At 43.1% G+C, this 21,197-nt stretch overlaps 1 protein-coding gene across 3 annotated transcripts in view; it reads left to right on the forward strand.

Moving 5' to 3' along the window:
* ZNF236 (zinc finger protein 236) overlaps nt 1-21,197 on the forward strand; it is an 83,485-nt gene that overhangs the window by 40,695 nt on the left and 21,593 nt on the right. For all 3 annotated transcript variants that reach the window (XM_079783663.1, XM_079783665.1, XM_079783664.1), the window contains exons 11-19: nt 422-625; nt 6,163-6,304; nt 6,902-7,162; nt 10,454-10,707; nt 11,429-11,524; nt 11,991-12,142; nt 13,098-13,201; nt 16,401-16,552; nt 18,791-19,006. In XM_079783663.1, coding sequence (XP_079639789.1) covers nt 422-625; nt 6,163-6,304; nt 6,902-7,162; nt 10,454-10,707; nt 11,429-11,524; nt 11,991-12,142; nt 13,098-13,201; nt 16,401-16,552; nt 18,791-19,006 — 1,581 coding nt within the window. The remainder of the gene's footprint in view (nt 1-421; nt 626-6,162; nt 6,305-6,901; nt 7,163-10,453; nt 10,708-11,428; nt 11,525-11,990; nt 12,143-13,097; nt 13,202-16,400; nt 16,553-18,790; nt 19,007-21,197) is intronic.

Genomic DNA, 21,197 nt, shown 5'->3' on the forward strand with positions numbered 1-21,197 from the left:
AATCAATAACAGCTTGTTTCCTAAATGCTGGGTGCTCCCTAAACACGAGTTCACACAACCCCAGCAAAGCCTAGGTGCAGGCATGTGACTCTAGGTCACAGATTACGGCTTGAGAGAGAACAGTTCATACACTTTAATATTCGTAAGGACTTCTAGTACTTTGACTATCCATATTGTACTTTGTCCTGAAAATAGTACATTTTTTAACTTAAATGCTTTTATTACATGCCTTAACATCTATAATATGAATTATATGCAAACTAGGGAAAAGAAGTGATTTATATCTTATTTCATGCCAGGAAACTGTAAGCATGAAATGACAAATTGAATGTTCAAGTCAGTAGTAAAATATTAAAATTTTATATTGGCATTAAGATTTATTTCCTTGAAATAATTCTATGGTTACTTTTGTTTTTATTAGGAGTCAGACCTTTTGCTTGTCCTCACTGTGACAAAAAGTTCCGGACCTCAGGCCACAGGAAGACACACATAGCCTCCCACTTTAAACACTCGGAGTTGAGAAAGATGAGGCACCAGCGGAAACCCGCCAAGGTTCGTGTGGGCAAGGCCAGCGCTCCAGTCCCTGACATTCCATTGCAAGAGCCAATCCTCATAACCGACGTAGGTAAGGTTCTCTTCCCTCTGGGACCTCTGAAGGTGTATGTCATGCTATGTATGGTCACAGCCTTACGTCGTTTCAGGCTGGTATTAGTGCAGTTCTTGTAAAGCTTGGCTGGGTTATGGGCCGGTATATTACACACTTATAGTTTAAATCCTAGTTCTGTTTAAACTGCTGCTCAAATTATGTCCTTGGTTAGAAGAGAAATATGTGTAAGTGAAAGAAAAATTTCTTCCTGAATGGAACTCTCAAAGCCCTAGCTGGTTTGGCTCAGTGGATAGAGTGTTGGCCTGTGTACTGAAGGGTCCTGGGTTTGATTCCTGTCAAGGGCACAAGCCCGGGGTTGCAGGCTCGATCCCCAGTAGGCAGCCAATCAATAATTCTCTCTAATCATTGATGTTTTTATCTTTCTCTCCCTCTCCCTTCCTCTCTGAAATCAATAAAAATATATTTTAAAAAAGGATAGGTGGTCATTATGTGAAGTGCACTTTGTACTTTGATTTTTTTATCTTAGAATTTTTACCTGATTATTATTTGGGCTGCTTTAATCTTTGAGTTTCTGAGGAACTATAATTCTTAGGGAATTTGATTGCTTAGAGCATAAAAACAGATCAACACTCCCATGGTAGTTAGAATACTTTGATATCCTTATCTGGTTTTATTAGCTCATAAACAAAACAGACCAATTTCACTGAATGTGCACTGTATTTAATTTTCACCACAGTCTGTAGGTTATCAGTGGTTTGTGTTATTCCTGAAAAGTCAGGACAGATTAAACATTTATTTAATGGCCCTAGAATTATCCTTCATGCTTGAAGGTTACCCTCATATTGCCAATTTTTTCAGGTTACCACGAATCAAGTTAAAAACCTATGGGTTTCTTGACTTTAAGTTTACAAATCCTTAATTGAGTGAACTAGAGTCCTGATTCTCCAGACTTTTTCCAAGGTTAAAAATGGCGCATATTGTACTCGTTGGCTTCACAGATACCTGCATCTTATACTAAATTAGTGGAAGTGAAATTCAAAAGGGAAATGATTCATACAGATAGCTTCACACTGTAAAATGTAAAATATCATAAATACTTTCATGCTTACCTTCTTTGTTATGTATATTTGCGTCTGACTCTTCTCTCAGACTCTGGGCTTTTTGGGGGCTAGTATCTAATAGATGTGACTAATAAACTTTGGGGGACATTTGATAAAAACACGTCAGAGAGAATTTTAGCAGGTTAGTTACAATTATTTGACTAAATTGGGAGATGAGATGTCCCAGTTCTGTCTAGTTACTTAAAACACAGTATGTTGTACATTGAAACTGTCACTTTGGAAAGTATTATAATGCATTAGAAATAACTTTTACAGCTGCATGGGAACTTAAAAACAGTCAAAAACTTCTCTATATCTACTTAAGTAAACACTGGGTCCTAGAGAGGGTTGTAGTATTGCTAATGGGTGTATGGCCAGCTTGTGCTCAGGGCAGAGCTGGTACCTAGGTGTTCTGGTCCTAGGCCAGGCCTGTGTTGAGTGAAACTCAAGCCTCCCCACGTCCATTAGCACTGCCCTCGGCATAGGAATATGGAGAGTGCACCTGGCTTTTCACAGTCCTTGTGTCATGCTGTTGAGCACCAGTAGTCTGTACCAGCCTTTAATGTTGCTCATTTACTGCACTTTAGGGCTCTAGACATGCTGCCTGTTTTCCTCTCAATGTTCTTTTTTCTAATTTAAGAATGAAATTTTAAATAAAACATGCAGATTGAGGAAGTATTGGAGTTGGGTGTTCATAATATTCTGATCAGTAGCTGTTTATGGATTTGCAAATTATATACATTTAGGATATGTCTATTTTTTTTAAATCACCATTTTTCTCTCTGTATGATTATTTTGTGTGTGTGTGTATGTGTGTGTTTAAGTGTAATATTTTACATAACATAGATGTTTGAAATATCTTTTCTTTGAAGTGAGCCAGGCTTTGGTTATCTCTTGTTTTAAGCCTTGATCTTCCAAGTTTATATTTGTGTTTTAATCTTATTAGTTTTAGTACATGTATCTTGCTTTTCTTTAACACATTTGTCTAACCTAGTATATCAAATTTACTGTATGTGTTGTTAATCATATATACTTATAGTGGCCCGGTGCACAAAATTCATGCACGGAGGGGCGGGTTCCCTCAGCCCAGCCTGCACCCTCTCCAATCGGACATCCTTCTCGCAATCTGGGACCGCTGGCTCCTAACCGCTCACCTGCCTGCCTGCCTGAATGCCCCTAACTGCCTCTGCCTGCCTGCTTGATTGCCCCTATCCCCTCTGCCTGCCTGCCTGATCTCCCCTAACTGCCTCTGCCTGCCTGCCTAATTGCCCCTAACTGCCCTCCCCTGCTGGCCTGATCTCACCCCCAACTGCCTCTGCCTGCCTTATCACCCCTAATTTCCCTCCCATGCCAGCCTGACCTCGCTCCCAACTGCCCTCCCCTGCTGGCCTGGTTGCCCCCAACTGCCCTCCCCTGCTGGCCTGATCTTGCCCCCAGCGGCCCTCCCCTGCCGGCCTGATCTCACCCCCAATGGCCCTCCCCTGCAAGCCTGATCTTGCCCCCAACTGCCCTCCCCTGCAGGCCTAATCTCGCACCCAACTGCCCTCCTCTGCCGGCCAATTTGCTTCTGATTGGTCATTTTCTATGCCAGTCAGTGTCAAAAGCTCCACCTCCTAGGCAGCCATTGGCTCCTCACAGTTGACCCAGATTTGGTTCTGATTGGTCAGTTTCTATGCCAGTCAGCGTCAAAAGCTCTTCCTCCTAGGCAGCCATTGACTCCTCACACTTCACCCAGATTTGGTTCTGATTGGTTGGTTTCTAGGCCAGTCAGCGTCTCTGGGCCTATCAACGGGGCCTGATCAGAAAGGCAGGGCTGATCAGCAGCCCTGGTGGAAGCCTGGAGAGAAATGGAGGCGCGGCTGCTGGCCAGACTGGGAGAGAAAGAGAGAGGCAAATGCTGATCAAAAGCTGCCACAGAGGTAACGGATCAGTCCCAGCTTCTCTCTTCAGGACACTCTCTGGCCCTGATTCGCAACCCCCTCAGCAGTCAGTGCTCGGGCTCCGCGCCTGCAGCAGAAGCAATCAGCGCTGGGTTGCCACGGGTTGACTGCAGGACTTCTGGTTGGTCGAGCCTCGGTCGTTACTGGTCGTTATGACCCAGGGTTTTTATATATTAGGATGTTTGTCATTTTGCAATATTTACATTCTCTTACTATTTGCAATATATGAACACTCCTGTAAGACTAAGTTGTATTTTGCTCTAGCATTATAATAAGATGAAGCTGTTTTTTCTGTTACTATGAAAAGGATGACAGGACATTTTAAGGATACGTTTAGTTTGTTTTTAGAGCATATTAAGTGAAATTTACTCATGCCTTTCTTTGAGATTAGTAATTTCCTTTAAAAAAACCCCAAAACCATATTAAAGGACTGATGGATAGTCTAGTGGAAAAGACATATAACCAACACCTTAGGACTTTTTATGTATGCTTAATTCACCCTTAATTTTTTTCTTCAAAGATTGAGATCTTATCATTAGCCTAAGTTTTTAACAGAACTTAAGTGTTTGTAAAATTATTAGAGGTGAAAAACAAAGCATCTAAAAACTGAGGTCTATTATTTTACTTTCTTTAATAATTCAAAGTAGGGACCCACTCCCCCACCCCCGGCCCTTGCAAATGGCTTAGAATCTTCTTGGGTCTGTTTCAAAATACTTGTGCTTGGGTACCAGTCCAGAGAGTCTGTGTCTGGGGGAACATAAGGTCGCAGTTGTACATGCTAGGTTGTTTATCACCCCATCGTGACAGTGCATAGTTAGAGGTGATGAAAACATCCAGCAATACTGCATGCGATGTCCTGAGCATGTTGGTGCAGTGGGATTCCTTGCAGACACCTATAGAATGAGGGGGATGCTGTCGTATGCAATGACTTGAACAGATGTTAATGAACAAGTAATTACAGAACAGCATGTGTGGTTGATTCCACTTGTGTTTGTAGGTAACAAACCCTTTTGTTCAAGTGTGCACCAAGCTGTTCATTTATGGTTTTCTCTGAGGTGTTCCTGTCAAGCTCTTTTGTTTTTCTTTGTATTATCTTCTGAATTATTTCAGAAGAGCCCCAGGATTTGCAGTTGTGGAAGGGATTGGATGTGAAGGGATTTGGCTGGTGTAGTGCAGGCCTGTGGGGAAGGAAGGGAAGACAATTGGGAGACAGAGACAGCCACCCCTCAAGGCCAGGGCTCCTTAGCTTCAAAGAATGAGTCATTAGGAATGAGACTGAGAGCTTCAAGGGAAGCATGTGACCAGGGACATTATGTTGTGGTCAAGAAATTATGAACCAGACATTCTGTGAGGTTGTTTATGATGGAATACGCAGGTTCCAGAGGCCAAAAGGGAAATAATTAGAGGAGTAGGGGCCAGGTGGGGTATGTGCTGCAGAGGTAGGTAGCTGGAGGGGGATTCTGCACCAGCGTGGGGATACCACAGAGAGGAGGGACACCTGTGGGTCTTGTGAGGGTTCTGAGCTTGAGGCTGGGTGCGGATTGCCAGTTTGCAGTCTCTAGGTAAGATTCTGAGCAGCTTGCTTAAATGAAGGTGAGATGTCAGGGCTGACAGTTCTACTGTCTGTCTGTATCTGAAGGAGCTACACCAAGGGTGGCCTAAAGCCTGTGGGAGGAGAAAGTCAGTTTTAGGGAAAGAATTGAGCTCTCATGGGGGCTTTTGGGGAGGTCAGGGACATTACCCATTAACAGTCATCTCGTGGGAGTGAGTGGTACAGCTGATAGGAGACTTTGGGCCAAGTGGGGTCATGGCAGAGGACTGCCTGTCGTGAGGGGCGGGGAGAGCCATGGTGGGTTCATAGGGCACTCTCCTTAATGCTCCTGTAAACTGCAGTCACTCAGGTTCAAATGTGTGTTCCTCCTGAAGTGCCTCAATAGCTCAGGGGCTTGATCAGGACCCAGTAGTCCATGGTCAGCCACGGGAAGCCTCTATGTAAAAAACCTGAATAACTTATGTTCTTCAGTTATTAATTTTAATGAAATGCCTGTGAAAAATGCTGACTTTTTCGGAATAAAAGATCATGTTAGAGTAATTTCTGTTTTGCATTTATTATAGGACCTAGCGCATAGTCTTTATACTACTGAGCAAATAAGGGATTTAAATTCTGATTAATCTCAATTTTGGATGTACTTATGTAAATTTCATGCCAACAAATGGTCATACAGAAAGTAAGTGTAGATATCTGTTAAAATTGACTGTAGAACCAAGGGAACGAACGATGATATAGGTATTCTTTATGTTGAAAACTGTGTATTTAATATTAACTTTATGAGTATTTGCCCATTGGTATTTTTTAAATAGCCAGTTCCTAACACAGTGAACATACATTTAGTTGCCATGTTGGAACCTATACTTTTAACTCCTCAGAATGTTCATCTTCTGGGTAAAACAGATGCTTTTGACATTTACTTTCTTAGTAGCACTGAATTATTCCTGATTTTCTTTTGGTTTGTAGGTCTTATCCAGCCCATTCCAAGAAACCAGTTTTTTCAAAGCTATTTTAATAATAATTTTGTAAATGAAGCAGATAGACCGTACAAGTGTTTTTACTGTCATCGTGCATATAAAAAATCTTGCCACCTTAAGCAGCACATCAGGTAAGGTCGCACATTAAAAAACAGAATCTGGGATAATGACAGTGATCTGGGGGTCTGGTGACTGGTAGAAATATGAAGGGTGGCTATGTTAGCTTTTGGAATTTCAAGTGTCACATTTGACCCTAAATATCTATTGATAATTTATATTTTTGTTCCTTAGTATCTTGACTAAAATATTTTAGCCAGAAATTGCCACTGAATTTTATTTACACTCCTGTTATATTTAAGTATTTGCAATTTCTAGGACATGTTGAAGAAGTATTTGGTTTGTTTTATTAGAATTATGCTCTTTCGCATTTTTTTATGTATATTTATCAGAGTTTAGGTTAATTTTTAGTGCTAGCAATAATGAAAGGAAACTAGAAACTTGACCATGGGAGATAGAGGTCATGAGAAAAGCATAGAACCCAGAGAAGCCTGGGGCTCTAGTTTGTCTCAATTGCACATAATTGAGGCTGCATCTCGGGTGTTCTTGCTGGTGGAGGGGAGAGCGTGTCTACTGCTCAGTGAAATCCTGTGCAAGAGTGCGTTCTGAGTTACAAAGCATTTGAAAGTGTCAGGAGCTCACTCATTCATTAACATACTTATTTGTTTTAGATCGCACACAGGTGAGAAGCCGTTTAAATGCTCTCAGTGTGGAAGAGGCTTTGTTTCTGCAGGAGTGCTCAAAGCACACATTCGAACACACACGGGACTGAAGTCATTCAAGTGTCTGATCTGTAACGGAGCTTTCACCACTGGTGGCAGCTTGCGGCGGCACATGGGCATCCACAATGACCTGCGGCCCTACATGTGTCCCTACTGCCAGAAGACCTTTAAGACCTCCCTGAACTGCAAAAAGCACATGAAAACGCATCGGTAGGTACAGTTCTGATGGTCACTGTAATAACCCTTATAATTCCTATTGGTGCTACAGAGTGTTCTTGAGAAATAGTTGTCTTTGACTCCTGTGTTATTATTTCTAATTTGAGGTGTATGGGCTAAAAAACTAACGTCAGTGTCTAAGGATCTATTGAGAACCACAGGCATTTTTAATTTTTAGTATCAAATACTTCATATTGGGCTAAATATTCTGTAAGCTCTCTGTTAAAACCGATAGTAACAAGATGTAGTGCTAGACTATGTCTAGTGTAATTAATTAGGTAGTGAAGATTTCAAAAAGACAACCATGGTCCACCCTATGATTCTAGGCATATCATCAGTGTATGGAATGGTTCTTAGTCTGTGTTGTTATTTAAAAGAATACACATTCTAGCCACCATATAAATCCATCATTAAAGTAGACATACGTTTTTACTTGATGAGCGGGTGCTCTCATTTCTAAATGGAGTGATCCAGCCAGCCCTGGCTGACCTGCGTTTGTGGTGATATCTGGAGCTTGTTCAGTAGGTATTTTTGTGAAGCTACAGAATTCTGTTTGTAATGGAAAGCCTTGGTAAGGCAACATCCAAGGAGACTTTGAAAGTAAGAATTACCAGGCCTATCATAGCAGAATACTAACCCTTCTGCCCTTAGAACATTTACTTTTAGGCAGTATTTTAATCCAGGGGTCTCTGCTCAGACATCACCTACAATACAAACCCCCAATGTTAGAGTAAGTTAGCTGTGACAAGTTATCTTGGTATCACCCACCTGGCTACCTCAGCACACCTGACAGAATTGACCTTTGTGACTGTCAGAGGTGATTCCTTAGCCCGGAAGTTTAACTGCTTCTGGAGACCATGTGGAGAATATGACATTAGTCTAGAGCAGGTGTCCGGGACATCCAGGCCTGAGAAATCATTGGTCTGGCCCTACCAAGGCAACCACAGGCAGGACTCAAAATTCAATAAATCTAAGAGCTTTTTTCATAGCAACATAAACTTATATTGAGTGAATTATATTAAGCGATGATGTTATAAATATCCAAATGGCCCTTGGCATAAAAAAGGTTTCCCACCTCCGGTCTAGAGGAAGCTTGCTGTTACATACCCAGTTATACTTTATTGCATTTAGGGAGGAAATTACCTGCTTCCTATGCATTCAGGACCTGGGGATTCCTCATTCAGGGTGCTCAGGCCACTGTGCTCTGCTCATGGCAGCCAGAAGCCTGATACCGTCCTGCTCAGAGGCGTGGAGCGTGGGCACCGTCGTGCTCAGTGTGTGGTGAAGAGTGTTTTTCTCTGTCGGGAAAACAGCCTTTGTAATGCACTCTTTGTGGTGGTGGTGATAGCACAGTAAGGCCCTAGGTGTGGACTGAATGGCCAGCAACAAAGTTCCACGAAAACAGGTCAGCATTTTGGCTGGGTCACCTCTGGTAGGTGGAGTGTCACATTGGCCATTGCTTCTCAGGATTCCACCCGGGGACAGGTGCCACAGTGACTTTAGGAGATGGGTGTGTGGCTAAGGTGACAGTCTAAAGATTGGCAGGTCTACCCTTGCAGGGCCGGCATTTCTCTCAGGGAGTGTGTGTGTGCACTTCAAACCTGCCACTGAGCAGAGCAGCTGCAGTGTTTCAGCCCTTGTGGGAAGTGTGGTGATTCCTAAAACACCGTAACACACTGAAAACAGGTCTAAAAGGTTCCTGTAGTAAAAAAGCCATGGCAAAATCCCAAGCCAATAAACAGAAAACAGGCCTCCACATTGGTGTGCAGGACCATCTCCTTGCCTAGGGGCCTGTGGAGAAGACGCGATACACCATGATGTCACTGTGCAGTCACTATTATGGTCTGTGTGACAACCAGGCCCCAAGTCTTCACTATTTTTTATTAGTTCTTGTTCCCCTTCCTCAGCAAAAGTCATTGAGAGGTTATAATTTTTTTTTTAATCCTCGATATTTTTTCCATTGATTTTTTTAAGAGAGAATGGAAGGGAGAGGAGGGGAGGAGGAGAAGAGGGAGAAACATGGACATGAGAGATACTCATCAATTGGTTGCCTTCCGCTCATGCCCTGACTGGAGCCAGGGATCAAACCTGCAACCAAGATACGTGCCCTTGGCCCGGAATTGAACCTGCAACCCTTCAGTCCCAGGGCCGATGCTCTAACCCAGGCGTCCTCAAACTACCGCCCGCGGGCCACATGCGGGTGTTTTTGCCGTTTTGTTTTCTTACTTCAAAATAAGATATGTGCAGTGTGCATAGGAATTTGTTCATAGTTTTTTTTAAACTATAGTCCGGCCCTCCAATGGTTTGAGGGACAGTGAACTGGCCCCCTGTTTAAAAAGTTTGAGGACCCCCTGCTCTAACCACTAAGCAAAACTGGTCAGGGCGAGAAGTGATGATTTTGATATCATAAAGTGAAAAGATTTTGTTTGGAGCTACGGATGGAATTTGAGTTGGCAGGTGCCTAAAATTCTGGAATGGAACATAGAGTGCAGCTCCTATGGGTCTGATCATGATGTCTTAGCAGACAGGTCACTCTTGTCTGAGATCATGTGTAGCCTGTTCAGCAGATAATTGTTTCAGTTGTATTTTAAGTTCTTTGATTTATTCACTTGAATTCTTTGCTTAATTTTCTCTTTGACAGCGAAATTGTTGACCTTGATGAAAATATACTTGACATATTTTGTATAGTAAAATCGCAGTATTAATATTTTGCAAAATAGCAGAGTGGCCGCATGCCTCCTGGTCTGCTCTGTGAGGCAGCGGGTCATTGGTCACAAAGACGTCTGTGGTCCTGGCTGTGAGACAACAGGTCATAGGACTTGGTCCCTATCCATACACCAAAGTGTTTATAATATTAAAATCAGTCTGTAAAGGCGCTGTCTCACTTTGTACAATTCTTTTTCTGAAACTTGAACTCACTACAATTTGTGTTGGGAGAGTTTTACTTTGAAACATGTGGCAGGTTTTTAAATTTTTTACTCACTTAAAAATTCTGGGATGTTGCCCTTCACTGTCAGTTTGCTGCCACTCTGTCCCCATACCTGTTGAAGGCACCGAGGCAGTGTGATTATTCTTCAGAATCATAACAGTATTTAATTTTTACCTGGATTGCCATTGTGACTTCAGAATGAAAACATTTAAAGTAAAGATGTAACTTAATTCAGTTATTATTATTATGTAGTAGTAATTTTATGATTTAATAAATAAAGCACAGATTGCTCCTTAGCCTCTCTACCTGTCCCTGCTGCAGCATCTAACTTGGTGCTCATGGTTGGTTTTTTGAAGCTACGAGCTTGCTCAGCAGCTACAGCAGCACCAAGAAGCCGCCTCGCTCGATGGCAGTGCCGTGGACCAGCAGGGTGTGCACGTGGCCACTCAGATGCAGGTGGAGGTCCAGAGTGACGAGCTGCAGCCGCCTGTGGACGCGGTCACTGCAAACCCCGATGCCATGCTCGACCTGGAGCCTCAGCATGTCGTGGGCGCGGAAGACACGGGGTTGGGCCAGCAATTGGCAGAGCCGCCTCTGGAGGCAGATGAAGGTACACATGTCAAGGTTTGACTTCTAAAACCATCCGTGTAGTGCCTTAGCCCTCATTCTCATTCAGGTTCTATGGTGTCTCCATCTCTGACTAGGTCACAGAGTGTGCTGTGTCTGTGTGTGTGAGAGAGAGTTTGATGTGAGACAGGACTTTTCGATACCTGTCTTTCCTGTAATCTACCAGCATCCCTTAGTATGTTGCAAAATGTTTCATTTCCAGTAAGTATCCATCTGTTAAATAGTTGCTATTCTGGTACATTGCCATCCCAGGCTACTGCAGGTCTGCAAACTGTCACTGGTCTGCAAGGACCTCACGCTCCAAACCAACATGTTGCTTCCTCCATCGACAGAGTCTCACTATGAAAATGTCAGCGCGACTGTGAACAGTGAGCTTAGTGCCACTGTTGATTATATCTGACTCAGGCTTCTGTCTCGTACAGGCCTGTTAGCAGGCCAGTTCGCTGGCCAATTTACTGTTTTGTAGATGTCCCAAAATATATTTAATCTTTAAGCAGGATTTTGTAGTTTGTATCCTTTCTGTTTCCTGGAAGAATGCCCATCCACAAAGGTTTTAAGCAGTTGCTGACTGACTGCGTTTAGAACTTCACAGAAGACTGTCTGAATGTCTGGGTGCTGTAAAGTGCTTCTGGAGCACAAGGTGAAAGTGTCCAGATTGGTAGGCTGGAAATAACTTGCACTTCTTTTTGTGTTCTTGTTCCCAGACAGGTTTGTGGCTCCGCAGCTACCAGGGCACATGGACCAGTTTGAAGAGCAGGCTCCTCCGCAGCAGTCCTTCGAACCGGCTGGCTTATCACAGGGTAAGTGCTGGCTCCAAGTGGGGTTGTCGTTCGTTGTCCTCACAACCTGGTGTTTCTTCTAAGGCCCTCTGAAATCGGTGGTTTCAAACCGGAGAGTTTTTTGCATGACGTGTGTGTGTGTGTGTGTGCACGCACGCGCTGTTTTGTGGCACACTCACATTTTCTGGAACGTGACTTTAACAACCATTTTATGTGCAGTTTATAGCCAGGAAAAAGGGATTGAGTAGAAGTGGAGACTTAGGGGTAACTGGGTGTTGGCGGAAGGCCTGTGGGCCTCTGCACTGCAAGGCGTGTGCTGAGCACAGCCTCCCGCCTGTTCACAGATGATTCTAGAGAATCCTGGTAAGAACTGCTACTGATTCCAACTCAGAAGTAGCAATGTTCCTTTAAACATCTTTAATTATAAAACTAACTTTTTTTGTGTAACTCACAATTTTTATAGAACTCATTCTCTAATTTATTTTAGATTTTACGGTACCTGATACATACAGTCAGCAGACTCAGTTCCCACCTGTGCAGCAGCTGCAGGATTCTAGTACACTGGAGTCTCAGGCCCTGTCCACAACTTTCCACGAGCAGAACCTACTTCCGGTTCCCAGCTCTGATCCTATGAATGTGGTGAGTATTTATGGCAGAGACACTTGTCCTTATTGAGCACATCCTTTTATTCTTCAGTGTAAGTATTTAGGATTCCCCTACTTAAGAGGGCATACTAACTGTTGATAATTAAGATTATTGCGTTAGCTATGAAAACTTAAATGTTTAGTATATAGGGCTTTTTCCTTAAAATGTTTTAATTTTACTAAAAGATTTCCTCAGCTTGATGTGGCTTTACCTTTTTAGTTAAATGTCAGGATGGCCAGTGGAGTGCTGTGTAATAACATCTGAAGAATATTGTTGCTTTAGTCACAAAACCAAACATTTTTACGTGTGCATTCTTAAAAGAAACATGTTAGAATGGAAATATAATGAGTACTGACATATGAAAAATAAGTATGCGAATGCATAATCTTAAAAACTTTATCTCTTAGTCAACTTGAAGACATTAGTTTTGGTTTTGATTTTTCCATTTTGGAAAGTTTTCAGTAGTTATAAAAATGATTGTCCAATCAATTGTTCTCACTCTTTAAAAGCTTCTTCTGGTAGCCTTGCCGCGGTGGGCTTGGGCTGGTGGGAGTGCTCTCCGTAGGCAAATGGCTGCCCCTGGAGTGTTCTCTTGTCTTTCTCCCGTGATTTTGTGATGATCCAGGAGATTTAATATTTTCAGGAAGTAGGCCTTTGAGTCACTGTCAGGGTAGAGTAGATGAAAGGTGATCTCTTATTAAGAACTCTTTTTGTGCTTGATTAAACTTTGTATTAAAATAAGTTAATGGGAAGTAAATAAAATAAGTGTTTTATAAAATCAGTATAAGTGATTTCTATTATTAATCTGGCCCAGTGACTGCAGTGAACTACTTGGAGTTTCTCCCTTTTAACTCCACATTTATGAAAGTTCTTTTTATTGATTGTTAGTTGTTTTGTACTTATTCGTAGATTTTCAGGTAGCCTGCTTTATACTTCTGTTAAATTTCAGACAGCTCCTTTGATTCAAGAGCCATCCCAAGAGGAGATCGATCTGCCGCCGCCACGCCGCCAGTTCCTGGAGGACAGTGAGGACCAGAGCCGGCGCTCCTACAGGTACACACACCTGCTCGATGGCCAACTAATGCCACCACCATTCCGAGGGCTCCGCAATTTAACTCTCTTAAAACCTCTGGAGATAGGTTCCATTATCATCCCCATTTTACAAATAAGCATCTGGGACAAAAGATATTTACGTGCTAACATTTCTACAGCTGGTAAGTGACAGGGCCAAGGTCTGGATGCAGTAGCCTCTCCCTGGCCTGTACATTTCTGCTCAGCTGTATCTTCCTGTCACCACAATAAGCCATTACTGTGTTTGCAGACATAACTTAAATTTATATTGTGCCTTTTTGTCCAAGGCTCTTCTGTGATCTATATAAAACAACTTGTGTGCCAGGAACAATATGATTATAAAGATAGTTTTTAAAAAGCCATTCATTTGCTCATTCTCCCTCCTTCTATCCACCCACTCACCATCCACCCAGCAGTGTGTGCTGAGCAACCTCAAGGAATCACATACTGCTATGGATGCTCCGAATACTTGGTGAGAAAAACACAAGGCTTCTGCCCCAGCTCAGGCTAGGACAGTGAATGAAATACATGTGTTTTTATACAATTAAACCTGAGTATGTATGTAGTAAGAAATGTATTGTCTTTATAGAGACTGTCTTGAGCTTCTAATATTTTAATAATTTTATTATTTGCTTAAAATACTTTTTAAAGTTTATAATTTTTTTCAGAGCCATTTAAGAAAAAAATATGCCTTATTATTTACTCTTAAAAAAGATGTGAGCTACCTTACCACAAATGAGTGGTCTTAATTAAAGCTTTTGAAAATGGGTTAGTTTTGCTATTATTATGCAGCTTATACTTTTTGGGAGGCCAAGGAAGTCCTTTGTTTTATTTTCATAGGATTTGTTTCTTGTACAACATCTCAAGTGCTCTGAACTGGTGTTCTTACATGTTAGATTCTGTACTTTCAAAAGTGTGTTATCCTGAGGTCTTTGTGAATTCGCAAATTCAAAAATATCAGAGCAGGAGTTCTGAATCTGGGGGTCTGTGCCCTCTTAGGGGGACACATAGATGAGCTTGAGGGTCTGTGATGCTCCTAATGTTTCATTCACACTTTCATTTATTCAACAAGTGCTTGTTTGCTGATTTTTAATTTGGGGTTTTGCATTGGCATTTTAAGTGAGATAGTCTAATGTTTGGCCATGAACCCTCCGTGACATCGGCTGGGCAGTCCTGGATGTCTAGCTTTGCACCCTTCATTCATTCAGCGTTTATTAAGAACCTGTTAGGTGCCAAGCACTAGGGCTGGATTAATGAGCAAAACAGGAGAAACCCTCAGTCCTCATGTAGTTGACATGCTAATAGATAAAAAGCTGAATGAAAGGAGGTGCAGCTGGTAAGTGACAGGGCCAAGGTCTGGATGCAGCAACTGAATGAAAGGAAGTACACAGGGCCTGGAATGACACACAGGGCAGGTGCTGCGAGCCGTCTGTCCACATAGCCGACTGAGGAGTGGTTGTTGCCATCAAGGGGAATGTGTGATTCTGGATCCATTTAGAAGGCATAACCTCCAGAATTTATTATAGGTAAAGATGTGGGAGAAACAAGAGTTAGGGGTGGCCCCTAGGTTGACCTGAGCAACTAAACTGATGGAATTACCATCCCTGGAAGGGAAAGACCCTCGGGTGAATGGGCTTTGGTGTCAACACCAGGACTTGATTGCACCCTTGGATGCTGCACTTCGGTTGAGTGTGGTGAGGATGGCCAGCTACTGGATTCTCACAGGGTCAGGGATACATCCCCCAAGACATTGAGAACATGGAGCCTAGAATGTTAATTGTGTTACTTCTTTTATCATATTATTACTTCCTGTCCTATAATTACGACAGATGTGGGTGATAGTGAAGTTTCCTGGAGATGTGATTGCTGGGCAGACTCTCGCTTCACAAGAGCCTTTTCTGTGGGTCCTGACCCTGGGAACTCAGCAAGTCACATGATTGCTGTGTCGGCTCCTGCGTTTTAAGTTGTTGGACAGTTTGGAAGAATAACTTTGTTGTCAGCAGAGCAGGCAGGTGTAGGCCCTGGGGAGAGAGGAAGTGGCATTTCACAGGCAGAGAGGGGTCCCGTTCCGTGTGGGAGAGTGGCCGGAGGTGAGGCACGTGTGCTGGGGCCGGGTTGTAGCCGGGTGGTGAAGGTCCTGCCTCAGACTTGTCTCCAACAGGCCATTTCTTCTCGGCCCTGCCAGGATCGCTTTGCTGTGGTGGTTGGTTTTAATGAATAGATGTGACTGTTTTGAAAAATTTGCTTTCCTCATTGGAGAACTTTTCTGAGCAAATACCACCTGGTTTAGTGCAACTCAATTCTCAGTAGATTATTTTCTTCTACTGACACGTGGACTGGAATCCATCTCCATCTCATCTGCAGAATTAACTTTCAGGAATCAGCGGTGATACTGTTGGCTTGCTTTTCTATATAGTATTTAATAGGAAGCCCACTGAACTGCACCCACATATTAGAGTGAGATTTCAAAACATGTTCACATTCAGTCAGCCTTTAGACTCCGTTGGCCACTAGAGGAAGGAGAGCTCTGACTGTGCAGGTTCCTGGTCTTAGGCGGAGGGATTCACTGACTTCCTACTATAGACTGAAACTAGGAAATGGAGGAAGTGGGGGAATATAATGGAATAAGCTTTCTAAATCTTTTTTTTATTTTTTTAGTTTTTAATATATGAATAGAAATTTTGAAATGTATAATTATTTCCATTCTTAAAGCAATTTAAATACATGCCATAACAACTGAGGGGAAGCATAATACTGTGTATATATATATAGATTCAAAGTAGCTCCAATAAAATCTGGTTTGTAAAGTGTTTTATGAATTGACTTTTCCACGTGTCTAACTCAGGAATGATTGACTCTTAAGGAAAGGAAGCTTTCATTGTCTCATGACTTAGTAAAGAAAATAATATCTAGTAAATTTTTTTGTTCTCTAAAGAAAGACTATAGTAAAATACTATGCCTGCTGGGGAATCACTGTAGGATTTACTGAGTATGTTTAACTTACAAATACTTGGAGCAGAATTGTTACTGCAAATATTATATAGTATCACGTGTTGGAGACCTTCTAGTTTCTGACCACGGTTCGATGATTGGGGTGGACCTCGTGCTTGTTTTCATCTCAGAGGTAACATCTCACTCGTGCTGTGAGTTCACGGGGCCTGTGCCTTCCTTTGTGTTACAGATGCGAGTATTGCCACAAGGGCTTTAAGAAGTCCAGCCACCTGAAGCAGCATGTGCGCTCACACACCGGGGAGAAACCTTACAAGTGCAAGCTCTGTGGCCGCGGCTTCGTCTCCTCCGGGGTCCTCAAGTCCCATGAGAAGACACACACAGGTCATTGTCTGCCTGCCCTGGGATTGTATGGTTCTCGGTGTGTTCATGGAGTTGTGTGCCACTGCCACTATCCACTTCTGGGACATTTTCATCACACCTAAAACAAACTCCAGACCCCTCCATGCCTCAGTTCCACGCAACCACCACCTGCTTTCTGTCTCTCTGTAGTTTCTCTTCTGGACATTTTATGGAACTGGAATCCTACAATCTGTGGCCTTTGTCACTGGCTTCTCTCTCTCAGCGCATGTTCACGGCTCATCCACGTAGTAGCATGGGTATCAGGGCTTCATTCCTCTGATGCCCAGTGGTTTTCCACTGCGTGGTTAGAGCCCACATTCTGTTTCTTCACTCAGCAACTCTGGACATTTGAGGTGTTTCCATGTGGGGCTGTGCACATCTGCATGTAGGTTTTCGTGTGGATATCAGTTTTTATTTCTCTGTTTAGGAGTGGAATCCTTGGTCCTATGACAATGCTGTTTACATCTTTGAGTCCCCCAAACTCATTCACTGGTCCTCCAGCACTGGAGGAGGGTTTCAGTTTCACTTCTCATCACAGCTCATTGTCCTTTATTAGGACCATCCTGAGAAGTGGGAACTGGGATCTGATAGTGGCTTAGATTCACATTTCTCTAATGGTTAATGATGTTGAGCCTCTTTTCATGTGCATATTGAGAAATGTGTATTCTAATCCTATGCCATTTTAAAATTAGATTATACTCTTATTCAGATGTAAGAATTTTTTAATAGACTATCAGGTATATGATCTTCAGTTAAATCTATCACTTTTATCTCCTTAATACATTTAAGATATTAATAACATCTGTTTAATATTGACATATATTCTGTATAAGGTTTTATTTGAAAACTAGAGGCCCGGTGCATGAATTCATGCACGGGGAGGGTCCCTCAGCCTGGCCGGGGTCTGGACCAATGGGGGCCATCTCATCCAGTCCCGATTGGGGTCGATCAGGGCTGGCTGGCGAGGGGGGGGGGGGACCGTGGGAGGTTGGCCAGCTGGAGGACGTTGGCTGTGGGAGGGCACTGACCACCAGGGGGCAGCTTCTGCATTGAGCGTTTGCTCCCTGGTGGTCAGTGCGCATCATAGCAACTAGTCGACAGGTTGTTCGGTCGACCAGCTGTAACAGTCACTTAGGCTTTTATATATATATATGGACTAGAGGCCCATTGCACGAAATTCGTGCACTGGCGGGGGGATCCCCTTAGCCCGGTCTGCACCCTCTCGCAGTCTGGGACCCCTCGGGGGATGTCTGACTCCAGGGATTGGGCCTAAGCCGGCAGTCAGACATCCCTCTCGCAGTCTGGGGCTCTCGCAGTCCGGGACCCCTTGCTCCTTACTGCTTGCCTGCAGCAGAGGCAGGAGAGGCTCCTGCCACTGCTGCGCTCACCAGCTGTGAGCCCAGCTTCTGGCTGAGCAGGGCTCCCCCTGTGGGAGTGCACTGATCATCGGGGGCAGCTCCTTTGTTGAGCGTCTGCTCTCTGGTGGTCAGTGCGCGTCATAGCGACCAGTTGTTCCGCCGTTTGGTTGATTTGCATATTAGGGTTTTATTGTATAGGGTAGAGGTGTACTGCTTAAAAACATACAATGAAACAAGGAAAGGTTTTGCAGGCTGGTCCATAGTTTGGTGGGTAGGCAGTGGCTTTAATGGGTGAGAGAAGGTCACCTGGAGCTCCGAAGGCCCTCCCAGGAGGCAGCAGAGCCGTTGCAGTAGAAGCCATGTGCCTTGATCCCCTGTGTGTTTAGAAAGTCAGGGTGGCCCTTCTGTGAAGAAAAGACAAGTCAGAGGAAAGTGCCCTTCTTGGCTTGCTTCCATGTCATCAGGAGAGTGGCCTCTTGTTCATACTTTGTGTGAGAGTGAAGCTGTGTGGAGGTGTGTAGGCTCTTCCTCAGGGCCCACTCTATCTTTTGCTGTAGGAATGGGAAAAAAGATGGATTTGAAAATAATTTCTGGAGTAGATCCCACAAACACAGTTTAAATGTGAAAGATCAAGGGGCAGAGAGACCTTGAGATGGTTTAGAGAAAGGCTCTTGGAGCTTTGACTTCACTGGGAGTCTAGGAAGATGTTGTCAGTGTCCATGTTCTTAGGGTCAGTTCCTGAAATTAGGCGACCACAGCTAATGACCAGTCTTTGGCTTATTGAACATATCTCTGTTGGCTTTGACTACTTACTAATCTAAGGTAACAAAAGACATGTTTTTCCTCATTCCCGTTGTCACAGGAGTGAAGGCGTTCAGCTGCAGTGTTTGCAACACTTCGTTCACTACCAACGGCAGCCTCACCAGGCACATGGCGACACACATGAGCTTGAAGCCTTACAAATGTCCGTTCTGTGAGCAGAGCTTCCGGACCACAGTCCACTGCAAAAAACACATGAGGAGGCACCAGGCAGGTCCCTCCGCCACATCAGCGCCTGGAGAGGCTGAGGGAGGAGGAGGTATTGTCCATTTGTTGATTCAAGGCTTATTAGCCAGATGCTCATGTAGTGATAAGTTAATGCATAAGTCACAAATAAAATTATTTTTTTTCTGCTTATGAAGCAGTATATGCTCTGTGAAGCACAGATTCAGAGAGGCCCAAAGAGAGGTTCTCTCACTAGTCACCACAGACCGGGCAGTCAGCCTCCAGGATGTGCAGTCTCCCTTCCAGGCAGACACACGTACAGACCAAGATCTTAATTTCCTAACCAGTAGGGGTCTGCCACAGTACCCCATGTAAGGTTGTAGCCCACTCAGTCTTCCCTCTCCTAGTGTGTATCCTGGACGTATTTGATGTTGTTATACACAGGTCTCATCAGTTCAAACAACTACACGGATCCCGTCATGCTTTGTTCTGTCCTCTCCTGTAGACATACATGGAGCTTCACCCCATCTCACTGGAATAGTAAGAGCATTTAGGGACCTGTGCTCCCCACGGTCCCTGTCTCATTTAATTGACATGAGAACTATGGTTTGTGGGACTTCTCTCACTTAGTACATGAGCCTGCTAAATGTTAGACAAGCTGATTTGCCCGGTAACTACAAGTAGTATGTAATTTCAACAGTATTATTTTGTGCTTGTACTTTTTGGGCTTATCAGTTAATTTATTTTGATCAAATTCCACAAGTAAAATTACAGTGTCAAGAATGTACACATTGTATATTTTGATACAGAATGCCAGTACACAGCATTTTAGTATTTTTAACCAATGTTAGTCCGTATATAGCTTGAGGTATGCTAGTTTGAACATATGTCACGGCATCACCTCTGGTGTGGCAGCACTGTGTATCACTCACTCATATATGTGGAATGAACATGCGGAGACGGGGGGTGTGTTTGGCGTGTACTCAGTGAGATCGTATGCTCCCTCCCCAATTGCTTCCCCATCTGCTGTGCTGGACTGATTGCCATGGAGCTTTTCCTTCTACTTGGGGAATATGTCTTTAAATGTACCTTACCTTCCTCAGGTAGCAAACCCAACTCCACTGCTTAGTCAGAGAGCTCCAGCTTGTTAATCTGATAGTACCTGGTGGAGTCTTTATCTCTTTTTTCATCGTCATGTGATTTAGTGAAGTAAAAAGAAAGAAAATAGTAACTTTTTCCTTTCATTGAATTGAAAAAAAATATAGGCCATCCATATGTTATTTCTAGAACCCCCTAGTTTGCAGCCAGTGACAATAATCTCTAAGTCTAACATGTGTGCTCTTGCCCATCAATCAACAAGGCATCTAATGCCATGAGGTCAGTGCTGTGAGGACCGATGTGGAGGCTTGTTATGGCTTCATCACATGCTGTGTGTAGTTTCAGATGCTCCCCTTAGGTCTTGGTGTTTTCCTACTTTGGATCAGTGACAAAAAGAACTTCACATGAAATCCCTTGTCAATAGAAGAAAAATCACCTGTTAAATTTTTTTTTTTTTTTTACTCAAACCTTGTAATAGAGATTTAATTCCTTGGTGGACTGACAGTAAGCCTATCTGGCCTAACACCGCTGTCTTATTTTATATCTTACATTTATTGTGTTCTATTTCACTGCTCCTTGTTACTTAATGGCTTTTTGTTATGTTGGTTTTGTTCTGGGTTACTTTAAAATTTTTAATACAGTTATCCATATTACTTTATCAGTGTTGGTGGGGCCTCTATCTGTAACCTGCTGTCCCCAACTCTTTCCAAGTTTTCTTGAGAATGTGGAATTTGAATTCATTATATTTTCTTTTTCTGGAATTTCTACTAAAAATGGCTGTCTCCCAGGATTCTCCTCCTCTCCCTCCCCCCGACCCTTTCTTCCCTTCAGTTCCTTCCTCCCCCACCCGTTTCTCCCATCTTCTCATCTTTGGTCCCTGTATTCTAAGAGAAATCATCCAGTTATTCTTTAAATTCACTCATTTGGTTTTAGCCACTGTCCACTTTGCTAGCTAGTGTTTCTGTTGAACTTTTTTCAAAATTTTTAACAATCTGTGCAATAGTGACCTGCTCACAGCCAGACTTATCTTCCTTCTGTACATTTTCATAGCAGAGTGTTCTTGTTTTTAATCAGGGTGAGTATGTCCTTACAGTCATTGAGAGAATACACACACACATATATATTTAAAGACATGTTTTCCTTTCAGTAATTGGGGGCTGTTTGCCAGTTTATTGATTGGGCCTCTT

The sequence above is a fragment of the Cnephaeus nilssonii genome (genome assembly GCF_951640355.1).
Source record: "Cnephaeus nilssonii genome assembly, chromosome: 11".
Classification (NCBI taxonomy): Eukaryota; Metazoa; Chordata; class Mammalia; order Chiroptera; family Vespertilionidae; genus Cnephaeus; species Cnephaeus nilssonii.